General features: G+C 58.6%; 1 protein-coding gene across 6 annotated transcripts; it reads right to left on the reverse strand.

Annotated features, from left to right (window-relative positions):
• Nucleotides 1-1568: 1568 nt before the first annotated feature.
• Nucleotides 1569-15335, reverse strand: LOC114118069 (leukocyte immunoglobulin-like receptor subfamily A member 6). 6 transcript variants are annotated; one of them, XM_042232535.2, is made up of 8 exons: nucleotides 5493-6822; nucleotides 5240-5275; nucleotides 4797-5081; nucleotides 4333-4638; nucleotides 3847-4128; nucleotides 3262-3561; nucleotides 2430-2480; nucleotides 1569-2302 (listed from the first exon to the last, which is right to left on the reverse strand). In XM_042232535.2, the coding sequence occupies exons 1-8, from the start codon at nucleotides 5539-5541 to the stop codon at nucleotides 2181-2183; spliced, it is 1431 nt and encodes a 476-aa protein (XP_042088469.1). In that variant the 5' UTR covers nucleotides 5542-6822; the 3' UTR covers nucleotides 1569-2180. The 6 variants fall into 6 exon arrangements, with proteins under 6 accessions (XP_042088469.1, XP_042088467.1, XP_042088470.1 ...); XM_042232533.1 differs by lacking the exons at nucleotides 2430-2480; nucleotides 3262-3561; nucleotides 3847-4128; ... (2 more) ...; nucleotides 5240-5275; nucleotides 5493-6822 and adding exons at nucleotides 12324-12626; nucleotides 12852-13148; nucleotides 13366-13668; ... (1 more) ...; nucleotides 14270-14305; nucleotides 14464-14531; XM_042232536.2 differs by lacking the exons at nucleotides 2430-2480; nucleotides 3262-3561; nucleotides 3847-4128; ... (2 more) ...; nucleotides 5240-5275; nucleotides 5493-6822 and adding exons at nucleotides 12324-12507; nucleotides 12852-13148; nucleotides 13366-13668; ... (1 more) ...; nucleotides 14270-14305; nucleotides 14464-14531 and having other exon boundaries at nucleotides 2204-2302.
• Between the last annotated feature and the right edge of the window lie 1330 nt (nucleotides 15336-16665).

Consider the following 16665-nt stretch of genomic DNA (forward strand, 5'->3'; position numbering starts at 1 on the left):
TAGTGGGAATATTTTCAGGTTTTCACCGTTGAGTATTACATTGGTTGTGGGTTTGTCATAAATAATTTCTCCCTCTATACCTGCTTTGGAAAGAGTTTTTATCATGGATGGATGTTGAATTTTATCAACTTTTTCTGCATCTGTTGAGACGATCATGTGGTTTTTCTCTTTTGTTGTGGTGGTATATCACATTGATTTGTGCATGTTAAATCATTCTTGTGACCCTGCAATGAATCCAACTTGATCACAGTGTATGATCCTTTTAATGTGTTTTTGGATTCAGCTTGCTAATATTTTGTTGAGGATTTTTGCATCTATATTCATCAATGACAGAAGTGAAGTGAAACTCACTCAGCTGTGTCTGGCTCTTTGCAATCCCATGGACTATATAGTCTATATAGTTCTCCAGGCCAGAATACTGCAATGGGTAGCCTTGGCCTGTAATTTTTCTTTTTTAGTCTTAGCTTTTTCTGGTTTTGGTTTCAAGGTGACAGTGGCTTCATAGCATAACTTTGGGGGTGTGTTCTCCTCTTCAACTTCTGAAAGAGTTTAAGAAGTATCAGTATAAATTCTTCTTTGTTTGGTAGAATTCCTCTATGAAGCTATCCAGTTCTGGACGTTGGTTTGCAAGGAGTTTTTATTTGTAATATGATAGATTCTATTTCACTTCTAGTGACCAGCCTTTTCATATTACCCATGTCTGCTTGACTGAGTTTTGGCAGGCTGTATGTCTCTAGAGACTTGTCCATGTCTTCCAGGTTGCCCAGTTGGTTTTTCTTAATATTCTCTTATGAATTTTTGTATTTCTGTGGTATCAATTGTTATTTCTCTTCTCTCATTTCTTACTTTGTTTATTTGGGTCCCTTGTCACCTTTTGAATTTGATGTGATGGAATACGCTACTATAGTTTTATTTCACTTATTCACCGTCATGCTTGAAAATTGAACTGTGTTACTCTAGCAGTTTAACTTTGTGGATTTTTCTGTCATATAAAATTTTGTCATATATATATATAAAATCATTCATTTTTGGTGGGACTGATTTCTATAATTTTTTCTAGTGTGAGCAACCCATCTATCCGTCCATATACTCCTGCTCATACACTCGTGGTTATGCAGACATTTTCCTCTAGGTTATATAACTGTGGACCAGCTCTTCCTTTCAGCTGATAATTGTCATTGACTCTCCACACTGACTGGAGTAATTAGTACACCTCCTAGTGATGCGCCAGGATTCAGCATACTCAGCATTTTCTCCCACAATTGTTTTCTCTTCCCTCGTTTCATCTTTCCTTCTCTTATAGATGAACTGGATATTTTGGCATCTGGTTTCATGGAAACTGGGGCAAAACCTAAAGTGGAAATGATCTAACCATGGTGTTTAATATAAAGGACACATCTGTACACGTGGGGGTCATCAGTGAGGGCTGGCTGGACCAGACTCACTTCTTTGAGAAAGTCAGTCTGCCCCTTACTTCCCAGCCTGCCTTCAGCACATTCACCTGAGCACCTTCAGGTTAGCCACGAAGAGACTGTTTACGCTGAAGAAACAGACAAAAACCACACATCTGGGCTTTTTACAGAATGGATCTATTGTTAACATCATTTACCAGCACAACTCCTTCACTTCAGACAATAAGGTGTTCGTTCACACTGACGGTGTCTGGAGAAATGACACCGGGTGCCATCTGATGAGAAGAGAGGGGCTTGAGGGCTCCAGAGGGGGATTCCGGGAAGAGTTTAGGATCCAAATGGGGCCCCACTTCCACCCATTTATTCAGTTACTTAAACGACGTTCTGTTTCTGAGAAGGGATGGAGGTCATTGCGCACACCAGAGATGGCAGGCATGAACAATGAGGCTCACGCCCTTCATGAGACTGGACAGAGCCTGCAGGCGTGAAGCATGAGGACCTGCCCCTGCCATGTGAGATGCGCCTCGGGCCGCAGGTGAGAAGAGCTGGGAGTCGGGACGTTCTCCCTAGGAGGGAGTGGGCCCCCATGAACAGAGGCTGAGCCCCCCGGGGACACCTGGGCCTCCTCCTGCCCCGCAGAGTGTCTCTCCCCTGGGGTCTCTGCATATAGTGCACCCAGCATGCTCTGCAGAGGCTCTTCCCGAAGCTCCCAGGCCAGAAGCTCATGTCCCAGGCTCCAGCGCTCCGGGCAGTGTGGGGTCCCATTGCTCAGCTCTGGGCCGCGTCTCGGGCTCCTCCAGGGTCATGCCGAGCCTGGCAGAGCAGGACCCCGAGGAGCAGCAGGACAGAGGCCGCGAGGCCCATGCGGGTGAGATTCTGCACCGTGTAGTCTGGGGTGAGGGCACACGGGTCAGCCTGGCCCATCACCCAGAACCGGGGTGTGCACCCAGGGTACCCGCCTCCCGGGAGAGGACTTGGCCCTGAGCCCAGCCCTGTAACAGACTTGGTCTTACTCACCGCTCTTGGAGTCTGACTTGTTTTGTGGTGGGCTGATACTGTCAGCTGCTCCTGAGAAGCATAAAGTGAGTGGTGTGTGTGAGGAGTTGGGGAGACCCTTCTCTTGGTTCTGTCTTTCCCTGTGGAGCCCCCATCCCCATGCACCCTCATTTTGACTGTCTCAGGCATTTCTGAGGACAGGACTCTGAGCTCAGACAGGACAGCGTCCAGCCCCTCGCCTGAGGCCACAAGGCCTAGGGGTCCCTAGGGTGTGACAGCTCTGGTCACCATGGACCCATCACCCGCTCCCTCACTGACCGCTCTGGGGGCCTCCCTCCTGGGAGAAAGGAGCTGATCCTCAGAGCTCCTGGGGGTCAGGACAGGGGCTGCCCTCCCCAAGGCTGGGCCCCAGCATCCCCCTCTGCATGACCCCCACCCTTCATCCAGGTCTCATTCCCGGGAGCCCCGCAATCCCCTGGGACACCAGCTGAGCCAGGGCCTGTCCACTTGCTCCCTTGGGGGCTGCGGGCTCTGCCAGCCCCTCTCCTGTGCTGCTCTCTGGACGAGGGGCCACGAGGACTGGAGACCAGAGGAGGGTGGGGACCGGGGGCTCTGGCCTTGAGTCGTGTGGTCGGCCCCGGGGCCTGTGTAGCTCTGCTCCATCACCAGGAGCAGGTCTGGACACCCGGGATGAGGGCGAGGACGGGCAGGGAAGGGGGCCTCTGGCTCTTTCCAGCCCGTTCAGAGTTGATCCCCGCCTTCTGTGACCCCCCACCCCACACAGCCCAGAGCTCCCATGGGGCAGGGCCCTGGCCTGACCTGGAGGACGCGGAGGACCAGGGCTGGGCCTCACCTGAGACCAGGAGCTCCAGGGGGTCGCTGGGGAGCGACAGCAGGTGGGGGGCGGTGCTGTGTGAGCTGTAGCACCTGTAGGTCCCACTGTGGGCTGAGGTCACAGCACGCAGGGTGAAGTTGGCCTGAACGGGTGGAGCCGGATCCTGCAGACGAAGGTGCTGGGGAGCAGCGAGCGACCCCTCCTTGGACAGATGGAAGGTGTCTGCCTGGACCTCAGAGCGACACTGCAGGGTCACGTTCTCTCCCTGGGGCACTGAGGCCCCCGGGCGGGCGGAGAGGGAGGGTTTCCTGTGCATTCCTGGGGGGAGCACGGGGGTGAGGAGTAGAGAGCCCCTCCCCACACCCCGGACCCTGAGCAGGGGGCCTCCCTGTGAGCCCTCCCAGCTCCTCTCAGCCCGTCTGTGTGGGTCTCCTTAATCTCCGTGCCTCTCACTCCTGTTTTCACGCTGCCCCTGCTAGACCCCTGCCCCACCTGGGCCTCTGCTCCAGGACCCTCTCCCCGGACCCTTCACCACCAGGGCCGACCCTGGTCCAGCGCCCTGAGCAGACAGTCGGGACCTGGGCCAGGACAGGGGCGCCTCACCCACGATCAGGATGTCCAGGGGGGCGCTGGGGGCCGACCACGCGTAGGAGAGGTTGTGTCCACTGTAGCATCTGTACCGGCCCCCATGGGCACGGCTCACGCGGCCCAGGGAGAAGTCGGGGCTCTGCTGCCCTTCTAGATGGAGGGGAGGGCTGAGCCCCTCATTCTTGGTCAGAGCGAAGCTGCCAGAGCCGGCCTCTGAGCGACACTGGAGGGTCAGGTTGTCTCCGGGGAGCACGAGCGAGCCGGGCTGGGCGGAGAGGGAGGGGGCCCTGGACAGGCCTGCAGACGGGGCACAGAGGCACGCGGCTGCACGCCCTCCCTGCTCCCGGGGCTGCAGAGAGAGCTTGCCCTGCTCCCTCCTGAGGCTCCCGCCCGCGTCCTGCCCCAGGAGCCCAGTGTCCCTGCCCCCGCCTCCCCCAGGGCTCCTGGGCACATGTTTAGGTCAGGGGTCTGTCTAGGAAATAGAGGGGCTTGGGGCCTCACCTGTGACCTGGAGATGCAGAGGGTCACTGGGGTGCGACCACAGATAGGGCTGGGAGTTGGGAGCATCATAGCATCTGTAGGTCCCCCCGTGGGAGGCGTTCACGGGGCCCACAAGGAACACAGCCTGTTCCCGCCCCTGGTTGTCATAGTTCCTCCGTGTTCTGTATCGGAGCAGCTCAGCGCCTCCCTCCTTCAGCAGGTGCAGCGTGCCCCCTGCATTCTGTGAACTGCACGTGAGGGACACACTGCCTCCTGCAGCCACCACAGGGCTGGGCTGGGCGGACAGGAAGGGCGCCTTGTACACTCCTGGGGGCGAGGGGCTGTGTTAAAGGGGGACCTCCAGCCCAGTGACCCCGGGTGTGAGCTGGGAGGGCAGGGGCCCCTGAGCACACACTCTGCTCCTCTGCCCGTGAGGAGGCTCTCACAGTGGGAGGGATCCAGAGGGACCTGCCCCACCCTCTTACCTGTCACCACCAGGGGCAGGGGGTCACTCGTCACTGACCAGCCGTTCCTGCTCTGATATGCACACTGATACTGCCCGGCCGCACTTGAGCTCAAGGATGCAAAGTGGAACCTGGCCCTGTTCCTGGAGCCCTGTGGGGTCTTAGCCTCCCAGTGTACAGAGCTCCTCTCCTTATATAGACGGTAGACATCCGCCAGCAGAGACCCCTGACACCAGATGGTCACTGGGCTCCCCTGGGCGACCGTGGTGCCTGGGTCAGCCTGGATGGAGGGTTTGGGGAGAACCTCTAGAAAGGAATCAGACCCGAAGAGTCAGGGCGCCTTCTCCCCCAGGTTCCCCAGCTGTCACCCAGGCCCCTCCCTGACGGGCCACCCGCGGCCCCGGCCCGCCGTGCTCCCCAGGGACCAGGGGTGGTGGGCGGAAGCAGGAGCTCTGGGGGCTCACCTGCTTGTCCCTGGTCCCTCGGGCCCCAGCGCAGCCCTGGAAGAGAGTTCCCTGTGAGCGCCCAGCCCCACCACACGTCCTGGACACTCCAGGTCTGCTCTGCACCCTGAGGGCTGGGGTCAGATCCGGGCCGAGGACAGTCCCCTCTCCCCCAAGAAAGTGTGTCCCCACCGAGCCTCCCACGTCCTGGGGCCTCTCAGGGACCAGATGTGGGAGGAGAGGGGTTCCCACCCCTCCCTTCCCAGAAGCTCACCAAGGCAGAGAAGGGCGGTGAAGGACAGGGTCGTGGCGCTGCCTCTCATGGTTCCCAGCAGAGCAGGTGACTTACAGAGACCTCAGAGCCCGCAGGACGGACAGACGCACTGGGCGTGGAGGTCCAGGCTTGGTGGGGCGTGTCTTGGGTTCCTCGACTTACAGAGACCTCAGAGCCCGCAGGACGGACAGATGCACTGGGCGTGGAGGTCCAGGCTTGGTGGCGCACGTCTCAGGTTCCTTCCAGAAAGAGGAAGAGCCCCACCCTGCTCACTCTGCTCGCCCTGCCCAGTGGAGCCCAGCAGACAGCAGGCTCAGGAGCCTTCCAGACCATGTGGGAGTCTCACCAGACCCCACCCCAAAACCCGGAGAGTAACATGGTCCCTGGACAGGATGCTGAGGTGCAGGGCGGGGCCTAGCTCAACACTGGTTCCATTTTTTTTTTTTTTTTTTTGGAAAAGGCTTTATTGTTTCCATTTGGTCCAAGGCTTGGAAGATGGTTCCATAGTGGTGAACAAGCTGCCTCTTGGTTGCAGAGAGAAGCTTCCTGGCAGATACCCTGACCCCAAAGGGGCTTCTCAAAGGCCGCTGGTCTCCAGAGACTCCTAGCGGTGCTTTGGAGGCTGAACCTGTGCAAGAGAAAGCCGTCCAGCCCTGTGGGGGACCAGCTGTGGGGCTGGTGGGGCTGGTCAGGTGGGCTCCCACCATCATGATGAGTTTCACCCGCTTGTCCAGGACGTGGCTGCAAGAATTCACGGAGGTGGAGTCAGTTGGTGAAGGACCCGGGGTCTGTGGATCCATGAAGGCTGGGCTCGGGTTCTTCTCCACGAGCAGGGCGGCCCCATGGCGTCTGAGGTCTGACCCCCTTGTCCTGCCTTGGACGGAGGTCCTGGAAGAGCGTGCGGTCACAGTGCAGGATCTGCAGCTTCCATGGAGCTCGGTGCTCCCTCGCCCTGATCCCCCATTTCTCCCTCGATTCTCAGGGAGATGGCCCACCCTCCAGAGCCACGTGGTCCTAGTGGTTGGAGAAGCCCAGAGAGAGGTTGGGGCAGGAGGCAGAGGCTGCACGTGGACCAGGTGTCTGGGGCGCCTCCGTCTGTGGGAACAATTCTCAGGACTATGGGAGCTCACGGGTAGCAGAGACAAGGAGCCAAGCTCTGCAAATGGCATTGGCTGGGTCCCGGGGGCCAAGGACAGCTGGTTGGTTCCAAGGTTGCCACTGGAAAAAGGGTTGGAGGGTAGTTGGAGGCTGGAGGAAGGGGAGTCCCTGCGCCTGTTCTGTCCAAGCACCGTGGAAGAAGAGACAGATCCACGGTGCTGCCCAGCGCACTGCCTTGGTTCCAATTCTGATTCTGCTTTTCATGGAAACGGTGTGACCTTGAGTCACTTCCCTTTTCTGAGACTGAAAATGCAAAGTTCCTCCCTCCTTCCCTCCCTTCCTGTCTTCCTTCCTTCCACCCTCCAGGCCGTCAGCCAGTGTTTACTGAGCAGTTACTATATCCAGACATGAGATTCTTTGGTGAAAGTGACCAGTTCCTTCCCTGGACTCAGGGGGTTCTGATGATGATAACCGACAGTGTGCACATTTAGACAGCGAATAAGGTGGCTCTGGTTTCGGTCGGTTGTAGAGAAGGGGAACCACAGGCAGCGAGACCCAGTAACTGGTGGAGGTCCAGGAAGCTAGTGATGGCAAGTGGGGGCTTCCTGGAGAAGGAGAGACCCAGACTGCTAGCGGGAGCACAGGAGAGGCGAGGGGCCGGGAAGGAGGAGTGGGTTTCCCTAAGAAGTGGAGCCATCCAGATGCTGCGCCCTGGTCACACAGGGCCTCATGCTCCCTGCAAGTGTGCCAGGATTATACCCCTGAGGCTCATTTTCAGGGAAGGGAGGTGTGAACACACAGCTGTTACTGAGACGGTCACCATTGTAGGGACTGGACTCTGGGAGGATGGTGATGGTGACAGATGGTGATACAGCACCAGTACCAAGTCGACCGGCAAGGGATGAGAGGGTCGGTCTCTAAGAGGCTTACGGGGTTTTCTCACGCAAGCCATCCACAAACCCTACAACAAAACATATGCACAGTTAAACGGGATGAGTCAGGAAGACTTGCTTGTCATTATATGGCTTAGAAGAAGTCTCGTCAGAAATCAGCTGGTCATGTGTATGGGTTTATATGTCGGCATTCCAAGCATCCATGTGTCTCCTCTCAAGCCAGCACCACTCTGTTTTGGCTCCTGGAACTTTGTAGCAAGTGTTGAAATCAGAAAGGGTGCGGTTTCCAACTTTGTTCTTATTTTTCAAGATTGCTTGGCTACTGTGGGTCTTTCTCAATGACCTTGACCTCAGGAGAAATGACCTTCTTTTTTCTGCAGAAATACCCTTTGGGATTCCGATAGGGATTGAATTAATTCTGCAGGATGCCTTGAGAGTATTGTCCTCTTTACAACATTAATCTTCCACCCTACCATCCTGGAGTGTCTTCCCATCAATCCAGCTCTTTTCAGATGTTCCTCATCAGATGAAAAAACCTACAGTGTGTAATTCTTGCACCTCCTTCAATAAAGTCATTCCTGTGTATATTTCTCTTTCAGAGGCTGTTAATTTTCACCTAAATGAGTATGTTGAAATCTGCAGCCTCACTTCCTGGGGATGCGGCTTTTGGGAAATGGCATCATCATGTTGAGATCATACTGCAGGGGGGGTGTCCTCATGTGATTTTAGGTGCTCCAATCCAATGAATTGAAGAGGCATGCAGAGAGGCCTGCCAGAGTCAACAGAGAGACACCAGGAGCTGCAGCCGCGTAGAGTGGAGGAGAATGAGGAAAGGTTCTGCCCCAAACCAGGGGGTGCCTTGGCCAACAGACCCTGGAAAGAGGCAAGTCAGTACTGTCCCCTAGGACTGCCAAGGGACACCCTCATGGTGGGCTTCTCCTGAACTGTGATCGAATCCTCCCAGATTGTGGCAATGTCCCCCCGGCCCTTGGACACTAGCACAAGGTGGAAGAATATTGTGCTGGCAAGACAGGGCTCTGAGGTCAGCAGACTGGGCTCCTTCCTGGACCTGCCCCACTCTGCAGCTCTGAGCCTGCTGCCTGTTCTCCGAACCTCAGCAGCAGAAAGCCTCAAGTGAACATGTGGGTGATAGTAGTCATGTCTTCCTGAAGCTTACGAGGGGGACCAGATTATCCCCAGCCTTGAACACTCCACACAACTGCAGGTCACTTTGGCATCTGGAGGAGATCACACATTGCCGTGGGGTATTTCCCCGGGGATGCTGGGAGACTCAGCAACACGACCCGGTCCTGGTCCCTACAGTACTTCTAGGGGACATGGTTTGATGGGATCTGTGGTGGTGGGGGTGGACACGGGCCCCTGTCCAGCCTGAGGACAGAAGCAGAGAGCGGGGGAATGGGCTCGGGGGCCCTGCCCTGTTCGCACTACCTCCAGTGACACTTTCTGTTGGGGCGCTGGCAGTGCCAGCGCTTCAGGGACCGAGGTGGCTGTCCTGTTCAGGGGGCTCAGGGTGCTTGGTGCTGCCAGAGCTCAGAGCGCCCCTCCTTCCCAGGCCTGAGTCATCACCTGCTCTGCTGCACCACATGTCGTCCAAGGCCCTGTCTCCCCCTGGGCAGCGGCTCATCGTCTGCCTGGAGTCAGTGATGCTGACTGGGCAGCTGAGGCCATGGTGTGTGGAAACACGCTGAGAGTGTGTGGAGTGTTTGCCGCGACTGGTGGACGGCCACTTCGCTGTGAATCGGCCCCTACGCAGGGGTTGGCTTTCCCCAGCCTGCTTCAGCCCCGCCTCACTCAGGGGTGAGAAGCTAGGGAGGGTGATGGAGCAAAGGGATGCTCCCCAGTAAGGAGCCGCAGACAGGAGTCAGTACCCAAGGGTCAGGAGGGACAGGACTGCATTCCAGCAGCCCCTGAGCTTCCCTCTGACAGCGCCTCCACCCCTCCCCAGTGTGTGAGGACCAGGAGGTCACGTGGGAGCTTTCCATCCTCTAGCCCTAAGATTTGGCAAAGTTCTGCCTCCCCAAGTAACACGTTTTGTCTCCTTTTGCCCGTGTGAAGTTGCTTCAGCCGTGTCTGACTCTGCAACCCTATGGCCCATAATGGGCCAGGCCCCGCTGTCCATGGGATTTCCCAGACGAGAGTACTGGAGTGGTCGCCACGCCCTCATCCGTCACCCTGACTTTTATGCAACGGAGATCCTCGTGCACACACTTACAGTTTTCTTCACTCACTGACTAACATGCCTGAAAGCTGGTCTGTATTACTGTGGTGGTTCAACTTTTCTCTCACACAGAAGTCCGTTGCAGGGCTTCCCTGGCAGAAGGTGGTTAAGAACCCACCTTCCAATGCAGGCAACGTGGATTCCATCCCTGGTCAGGGAACTAAGATCCCACGTGCCGAGGGGCAATTTAAACCCGTGTGCTGTGACTACGGAAGCTCGCGCTCCCTGGAGCCTGCCCACCACAGCTAGGGTCTGCAGCGGAAGACCCCACATGAGGCAGCAAGACCTCACAGCTGCAACTGGGACCTGGCACAGCCAGACAGACCAATGAAACGCTTGAAAAATTAACTTTTAAAGTCCATGGCATGTATACGCCAAAGCGTTCCTGTTTGAGAGTTGTTTTCTGAGATCTGTCTGATATGAGCGGCCCTCTGTCCTTGCTCTCCTGCGTGTGTACCGGTGGTTCTGCACAATTTCCCCCTCGGTTACATAACTCTGGGTGGGGGCTGTGTGTCTCTCCCTTTTAGCTGACGGTTGTTATTTCCTCCCCAAATTACTGAGGCGATTTGCACTCCAAGCTGTAAGGTATTGGAGCCAAAGTGCTCTGTTTTCTCCCCCAATTGGTGCTTGCACTGTTTTCTCTTTCCCTCTCGTCTGAATGGACTAAGGTTTCGGCATCTGAATTCGTGGAAAGTGGGGCTTGAACCTGACATGGAAATGATCTAACTGTGCTGTGTAATGCAAAGGACACATCTGTGCGCGTGGGGCCATCGGTGGGGGCTGGCTGGACCAGACTCCCTCCTGTGGGAAAGCCAGCCTGCTCCTTCCTTCCCACCCGGCCTTCAGTGCGTTCACCCAGGCTCCTTGAGGTTGGCCACGGAGAGCGTTTGCACCAAAGGAGACACACAGTTCGCACACCTGGGCTCCTTATAAAACGTTGTATTCCTTAGCCGTTTACCAGCACGGCACCTAGCTGTCGCTTCAAACGTCAGGGCGTCTCCTCGCAGCGACGGTGTCTGCAGAGACGACACCGGGTGTCGTCTGCCGAGGAGAGCAGGGCGTGAGGGGTACAGAGAGGGGCTCAGGAAGAGTTCTGGATCCATCTGTTCCCAGTGGGGCCCCACTTCCACACATTTACTCGGTTATTTAAACGACATTCTGTTTCTGAGAAGGGATGGAGGTCATTGCTCACACCAGAGACGGTGGGCATTAAAAACGAGGCTCACATCCTTCATGAGAGTGGACAGAGCCTGCAGGCCTGCAGGGTGAGGACCCGCCCCTGCCATGTGGGATGTGCCTGGGGCAGCGGGTGAGCAGAGATAGGAGTCAGGGCGTCCTCCCTGGGAGGGAGGGGCCCCGGTGAGCAGAGGCCGAGCCCCCAGACCCCCTCCTCCTGCTCCGCAGCGCATCTCTCCCCCCCGGGGTCAGAGGCTCTTCCTGAAGCTCCGGGGCTGGAAGCTCGCATCCCAGGCTGCAGTGCTCCAGGCAGTGCCGGGTCCCCGTGCTCAGCTCCGGGCCGCGTCTCTGGCTCCTCTGCGGTCATGCCGAGTCTGGCAGAGCAGGACCCCGAGGAGCAGCAGGACGGAGGCTGCAAGGCCCATGCGGGTGAGATTCTGCACTGTGTGGCCTGGGGTGAGGGTGCACAGGTCAGCCCGGCCCTGTCACCCGGAACCGAGGAGTGAGCCCAGGGCACCCGCCTCCCAGGAGAGGATGTGGCCCCAAGCCCAGCCCCTGACGGGGACAGTATACTCATTCCCACTTGCAGGTCTGACTGCAGTGATGGGGGAGGGTGTCAGCGGGGCCTGAGGGTCCTGAAGGGAGGCTGTGGGTGGGCTGTATCCTCCTCGAGAGCCTCCCGGGGCCTCTGTATCTTACTGTCTCAGATGTTCCTGCTCAGGACCCTTAGCTGCCGGAGCTCAGAAAGCACAAGGTGGACCTGCCCCTGAGTGGTGGTCTGAGGGGTCCTGGGGTGGGACCCAACCATGGCTCCTAGGGACCCACCACCGCCCCCCCACAGGCGCTCGCTCAGCCCCCTGCGTCTGCCGGCTTGACTCTGCCTGGGGGAGGGGGCGATCCCTGCAGCCTCCAGGGGCAGGATGGGGTGGGACGGGCCTGCTCCTCCCCAGGCTAATCCCCCCCCATCCAGCAGCCTCAGGCCCCTGCAGCCTGTGGTTCCCGCGCCATCTCTGCCCGACTCCCCCAGCCCTTGATCTGAGGGGCCTTGTCCTCCCAGAGAATCTCAAAGCGCCTTGGGGTGGGCTGTCTCCCCTGAGCACAGAGCCCCAAGACTCCCCAGGTTCGGATCTGGGTCTGTGGCTGGGAGAATGGGGCCTTGGGAATGAGCCCAGGAAGGGGTGCGCCGGGCTGACCCGGGGTCCCCACCTCAATCCCCTCTGCCCTGCCCCTCTGGCCTCCCCAAGACCCTCCCACTGCCCACCTGCTTCTCAGGGCCCTCAGTGCGGGAGGAAGGGGCTGGGGGCGGGCTCCGAAGCCCCTCCCTCAGGGGGCCCCTCCCTCAGCGCTCCCTCCTCCACGACCGCCCTGCCCTGCCAGGGCACAGAGCCCCGAGCTGCTGAGTCAGACGGACAGGCTGGGCCTCACCTGAGACCACGAGGGCCAGGGGCTCACTGGGCTGGGACAGCAGGTAGGGGTCTGTGCTGAGTGAGCGGTAGCACCTGTAGGTGCCCCCGTGGGCTGAGGTCACAGGGCTCAAGGAGAACTCGGCCTGGTACCGCCCGTCTTGGTCCTGGGAGCGCAGACGCAGGGGGCGATGGGCTGCCCCCTCCTTGGACAGAAGGAAAGTGTCCGTCCTGTCTCCTGACTGACACAGCAGGGTCACGGTCTCTCCCGGAGTCACCGAGGGGCCAGGCCGCACGGAGAGGGAGGGGCTGTCTCTGAGCCGTCCTGCAGAGGGGAAGGGGGTGCGGGCACCGGGCGGGTTCTGAGCGAGACTCCGCGGGCCTCTCTGGCCCCTCAGTGCTGTCTCTGTTTCTCTGAGTCTCTCCCCTCCCCAACCCCCTCTCTCTGTCCCTCCCTGGGACCCGTCCCCCTGGTCCCAGCATCACCCCTGGGGCTCCCCGGTGGGGCCTGTGCAGAGTCTGGTCCCCGACTGACCCGCTGGCCGCTCACCTGCCACCAGCAGCTCCAGGGGCTCGCTGGGGGCCGACCACTCAGAGGAGAGGCTGTGTCCACCGTAGCATCTGTACCGGCCCCCGTGGATGGTGCCCACAGGACCCAGGGGGAAGTCAGCCTGAGAGAGCCCTCCCTGGGGCCTCTGGGCAGGGCGCTGGGGGAGGTCCTGTCCCCCCTCCTTGGACAGAGTGAATCTGGTGTAGCCGCTGTCAGAGCGACACTGGAGGGTCAGGTTTTGTCCAGAGGTGACGACGGGGCCCTGCAGGGTCAGGAGGGAGGGCTTCCCAGACAGCCCTAGGAGAGATACACACTGGGTTGTAGGGACCGCTTCCCCCGTGGATGCCCCTCTCCCCTCCCGGCCCCAGGCCCCGCCGTCTCTCACTCTGTGTGTCTGCCCTGTGAGCCCCACGCTCCTCCCCCCACCCTCTCACAGGGGCTCCCCTGGGAGCAGAGACCCCAGTACATTGTCTTGTCTGCACAAATGCATGGGGTCAGGACGGGACTTCCTCACCTGGGACCAGGAGCTCCAGGGGGTCGCTGGGGGCCGACCACACCCGGGGGGTGTCCCTGTAAAAGCCGTAGCATCTGAACGTCCACCCGTGTCCGGGGGTCACGGGGCCCACGGGAAACAGGGCCTGGGTCTGCCTGTAGGGCGTTCGCTCTCCATCCAGGGTCCAAGAGGCCTCGTCTTCTCCTTCCTTGGTCAGGAGGAATCTGTTAAACCCATGATAGGAGGCACACTGGAGGGTCACGTTCCCTCCCGAGGTCACCACAGGGCTCGGGAGGGCTGAGAGGCTGGGTTTGCTGGAGGATCCTAGGAGAGAAGGAGGCAGCTGGTTCCCTGGGGCTCCCCCCTCGCCCCACCCCCAGGGCTGGGCTGAGAGAGAGACAGCGCCTGAGAGCAGACCCCCTCCCGAGGGCAGAGCCCGAGGCCCCTGAGTGTCCCTCACCTGTCACCACCAGCTCCAGGGGGTCACTGCGCTCTGACCAGCCAGTGGGGGCTGTGTAGTAGCACCGATAGCTCCCTGCGTGGTCCTGCCCCATGTGGTAGATGGAGAACCTGGCCTTGTCCCCGGGCTCCAGGGGTTTATGTCTGTGCCAGGGAACCAGGCTTCCCTCTTTATCCAGATGGAACTCCAGGGCCCCTGGAGTCCCCTGACACCAGATGGTCACGGGGCTCCCCCAGGGGACCAGAGAGCCCGGCTCAGCCCAGATGGTGGGTTTGGGGAGGGTCCCTGGAAAGAAACCAGAGACGGGCTCACCAGGCGACGCCCCCCCCCCCACAGGCCTCGGCTCTCAGCCCAGACCTCCCAGACGCCCCCTCTGTAGCCCCGAGCTGACCTCCCCCTGCCCGAGGTCTGGGGGACACCCTTGTCCCCACAAGAGGAAGGAGCTTGGCCCTGGGACAGACTCACTGGCCTGCACCTGGGTCCTCAGGCCCACACTCAGCCCTGGAAGAGAGCGCCCTGTGAGAGGTGTGCCCTCAGCCCTGAGCAGAGCCTCTCCTCCCCGGGAGCCTCCTGGGCCCTGGGGTCCCCTGATGGAGCAGGCTGGCTGGTGGGGGGGGTGTCCCTCCAGAGCAGGGCTCCCCCCGCCCCTCCCATCTCACCGAGGCAGAGCAGGGCGGGGAGCGCGGGGGCCATGGCGTCTCCTCCCTGCGGTCCAGGCTGTGAGGATGGAGGAGACCTGGGTGCCCTCCGGACAGACAGACCACAGGGCGTGTCCTCTCCGGGGCTGGTGCTTCCTGTCATGCGATGGTCACATCAGCGTCGCCGCAAAAGGGGACCAACCCTCCCCGGAGCCAGGCCCTGGTTTCTGTAGGCTGAGGCTGGAGCGGGCAGTGGGTTCGACAGACATTTCAGACCACTTCTGGGGCCTCCCGTGACTCTAAGCTGCCCTAAGTCTTCTTGATCTGATGGCCTTTCTCCCCCCAAGCCTCTGCACCTATTTCTCAGTGTTGGCCATGTGCCTGGCTTAGAGATACGTCTCTGGGCATGACAGAGTCAGACGCTTAGCTTGCAGAGTTCCGACTGGCAAACAAGCAAACAGCGACGGCCACCGAAATCCCCTCGGATACTCAGTGTGTTTGCTTCCTCTGGCTGCAGAGCAGCTGCTGGAAGTCACCGCGTTAAACCGACACAGTAATTACCTTCTGTTCTGGAGGTCAGAAGTCCAAACTGGAAACCCCGGCATTAAAACCGTGGTGTCGTCAGGCTGCGTTCCTCCCTATCGCTTGGGGGAAATCTCTCCCCTCACCTTCTCAAGCTTCTACAAACGAGCCTCTCCCTGGCCTCACCCTTCCCATCTTCAAAGCCGGCAGTCACAGCTCTCCAGCGTCCGCTTTCAAGTCACATGTGCCCTGGCTGTGTGTTCCCTGCCTCCTTGTCTCACGCATAAAGACCTTGGTGGTGACCCCTGTTCCCCGGATGATCCAGGACTGTCTCCCCACCTCCACCACCGAGAAGGCGTGTTAGGGGATCTGAAAGGGAAACTCAAGGCTCACTCTCAAGTAACTGAATGATGATAATGGACCTATGACTCGCTCTCCTTCCGCGTGGAGGGGGGCTGAGCAGGGTGACGGGTGCTGAAATCACAGCGACTCTCCTGCCCGCCCTGGACTGAGCAGAGGACGGCAGAGCCTGGGAGGCCACGCTGACCACGAGGATGACTTGGGCAGGTGCCCGTCACCCCCAGCATGTGTTTCAATGCTGAAATGTTCACCGGAAGCAGAGCAGCTCTTCCCCTACAGGTCAGTCTCCAAGGCCATCCCACAGAAGATGTAAGAATCCTTTTTGTTCAGCGAACAATTTCTGCCCATCATAAACCCAGACGTGTGCTCCAGGCATGGTCCAAATGCGCCATCAGGAGATGAGAGCCCGATGCCAGGCTTAGGGCTGGACAGTCAGATCAGCAGCTCCTGCCCAAGGTCTGAGCCCCTCCTGGTCTTGAACGGCTCGTGTTCATCTCGAGTCTCCGGCTCAGGGCCGCCTGTCTGGACTCAGTGAAGTTTCCATCAGTCTCACGACCAGAGACCCGGGGCTCCTCCCCTCACAGGGGTGATGAGAGCGGTGCCTGGCCGCTGAGGAAGGGGGAGCCGCCGAGAAAGGAGGTGCACACAGCACCGGAGTCAGATGCGGGCTGTGCACGGGGGCGGAGTGCCAGCCAAGCCCGCTGTCCTTGCTTCTGCTTATCGGTGATTGCAGGCAAACTCGGCATGCCCCGGGGTTCCCCAGAGTGAAGCTGTGGTTTGCCCTTTATGATCAGTCACTGCGGTACGGGGAGATATTGATGCTCTGAGAGTGTGAACATACCACGTTCCCCATTAAACATTCAGTTAATAATTTTAGCAGCTACTGAGAAGGCAATGGCAACCCACTCCAGTACTCTTGCCTGGAAAATCTCAAGGACGGCGGAGCCTGGTGGGCTGCCGTCTATGAGGTCGCACAGAGTCGGACACGACTGAAGCGACTTAGCAGCAGCAGCAGACCTGGAGCTGTAGCCATGTGTTGCCCTCTCCCAGAAGCGTCCGTTTGCATGTCAACCACACTGTGTATAATACCCCACTGCTTTGAATGCCTGCGGAATACGGCTGGTTCTTTCCTTTCTTTTCCCAGAGTAAGGAGATGCACCTAGGCTTTCTTACTGCCTCATGACTCAGAGGCTCTGTGGTGTATGTGCTATTTAAAAAAAAATTTTTTTAAAAAATTTAATGTAAACCGTTTTTAAAGTCTTTGTTGAATTTGTTGCAAGATTGTTTCTTTTTTCTGTCTCGGCTTTTTGCCTGTTGGGCATATGGCATCTTAACTCCTCA

The sequence above is a fragment of the Ovis aries genome, chromosome 14, assembly GCF_016772045.2.
Source record: "Ovis aries strain OAR_USU_Benz2616 breed Rambouillet chromosome 14, ARS-UI_Ramb_v3.0, whole genome shotgun sequence".
NCBI classification, from domain to species: Eukaryota; Metazoa; Chordata; class Mammalia; order Artiodactyla; family Bovidae; genus Ovis; species Ovis aries.

Coding starts and splice junctions, on each gene's coding strand:
- LOC114118069 (XM_060398202.1), bottom strand. CDS start 14,605: ATGACAGGAAGCACCAGCCCCGGAGAGGACACGCCCTGTGGTCTGTCT. Junction 12,627..12,851: donor CCTGGAGCTGCTGGTGGCAG/GTGAGCGGCCAG, acceptor TCCCCTCTGCAG/GACGGCTCAGAGACAGCCCC. Junction 11,350..12,323: donor CCTGGCCCTCGTGGTCTCAG/GTGAGGCCCAGC, acceptor CCCTCACCCCAG/GCCACACAGTGCAGAATCTC.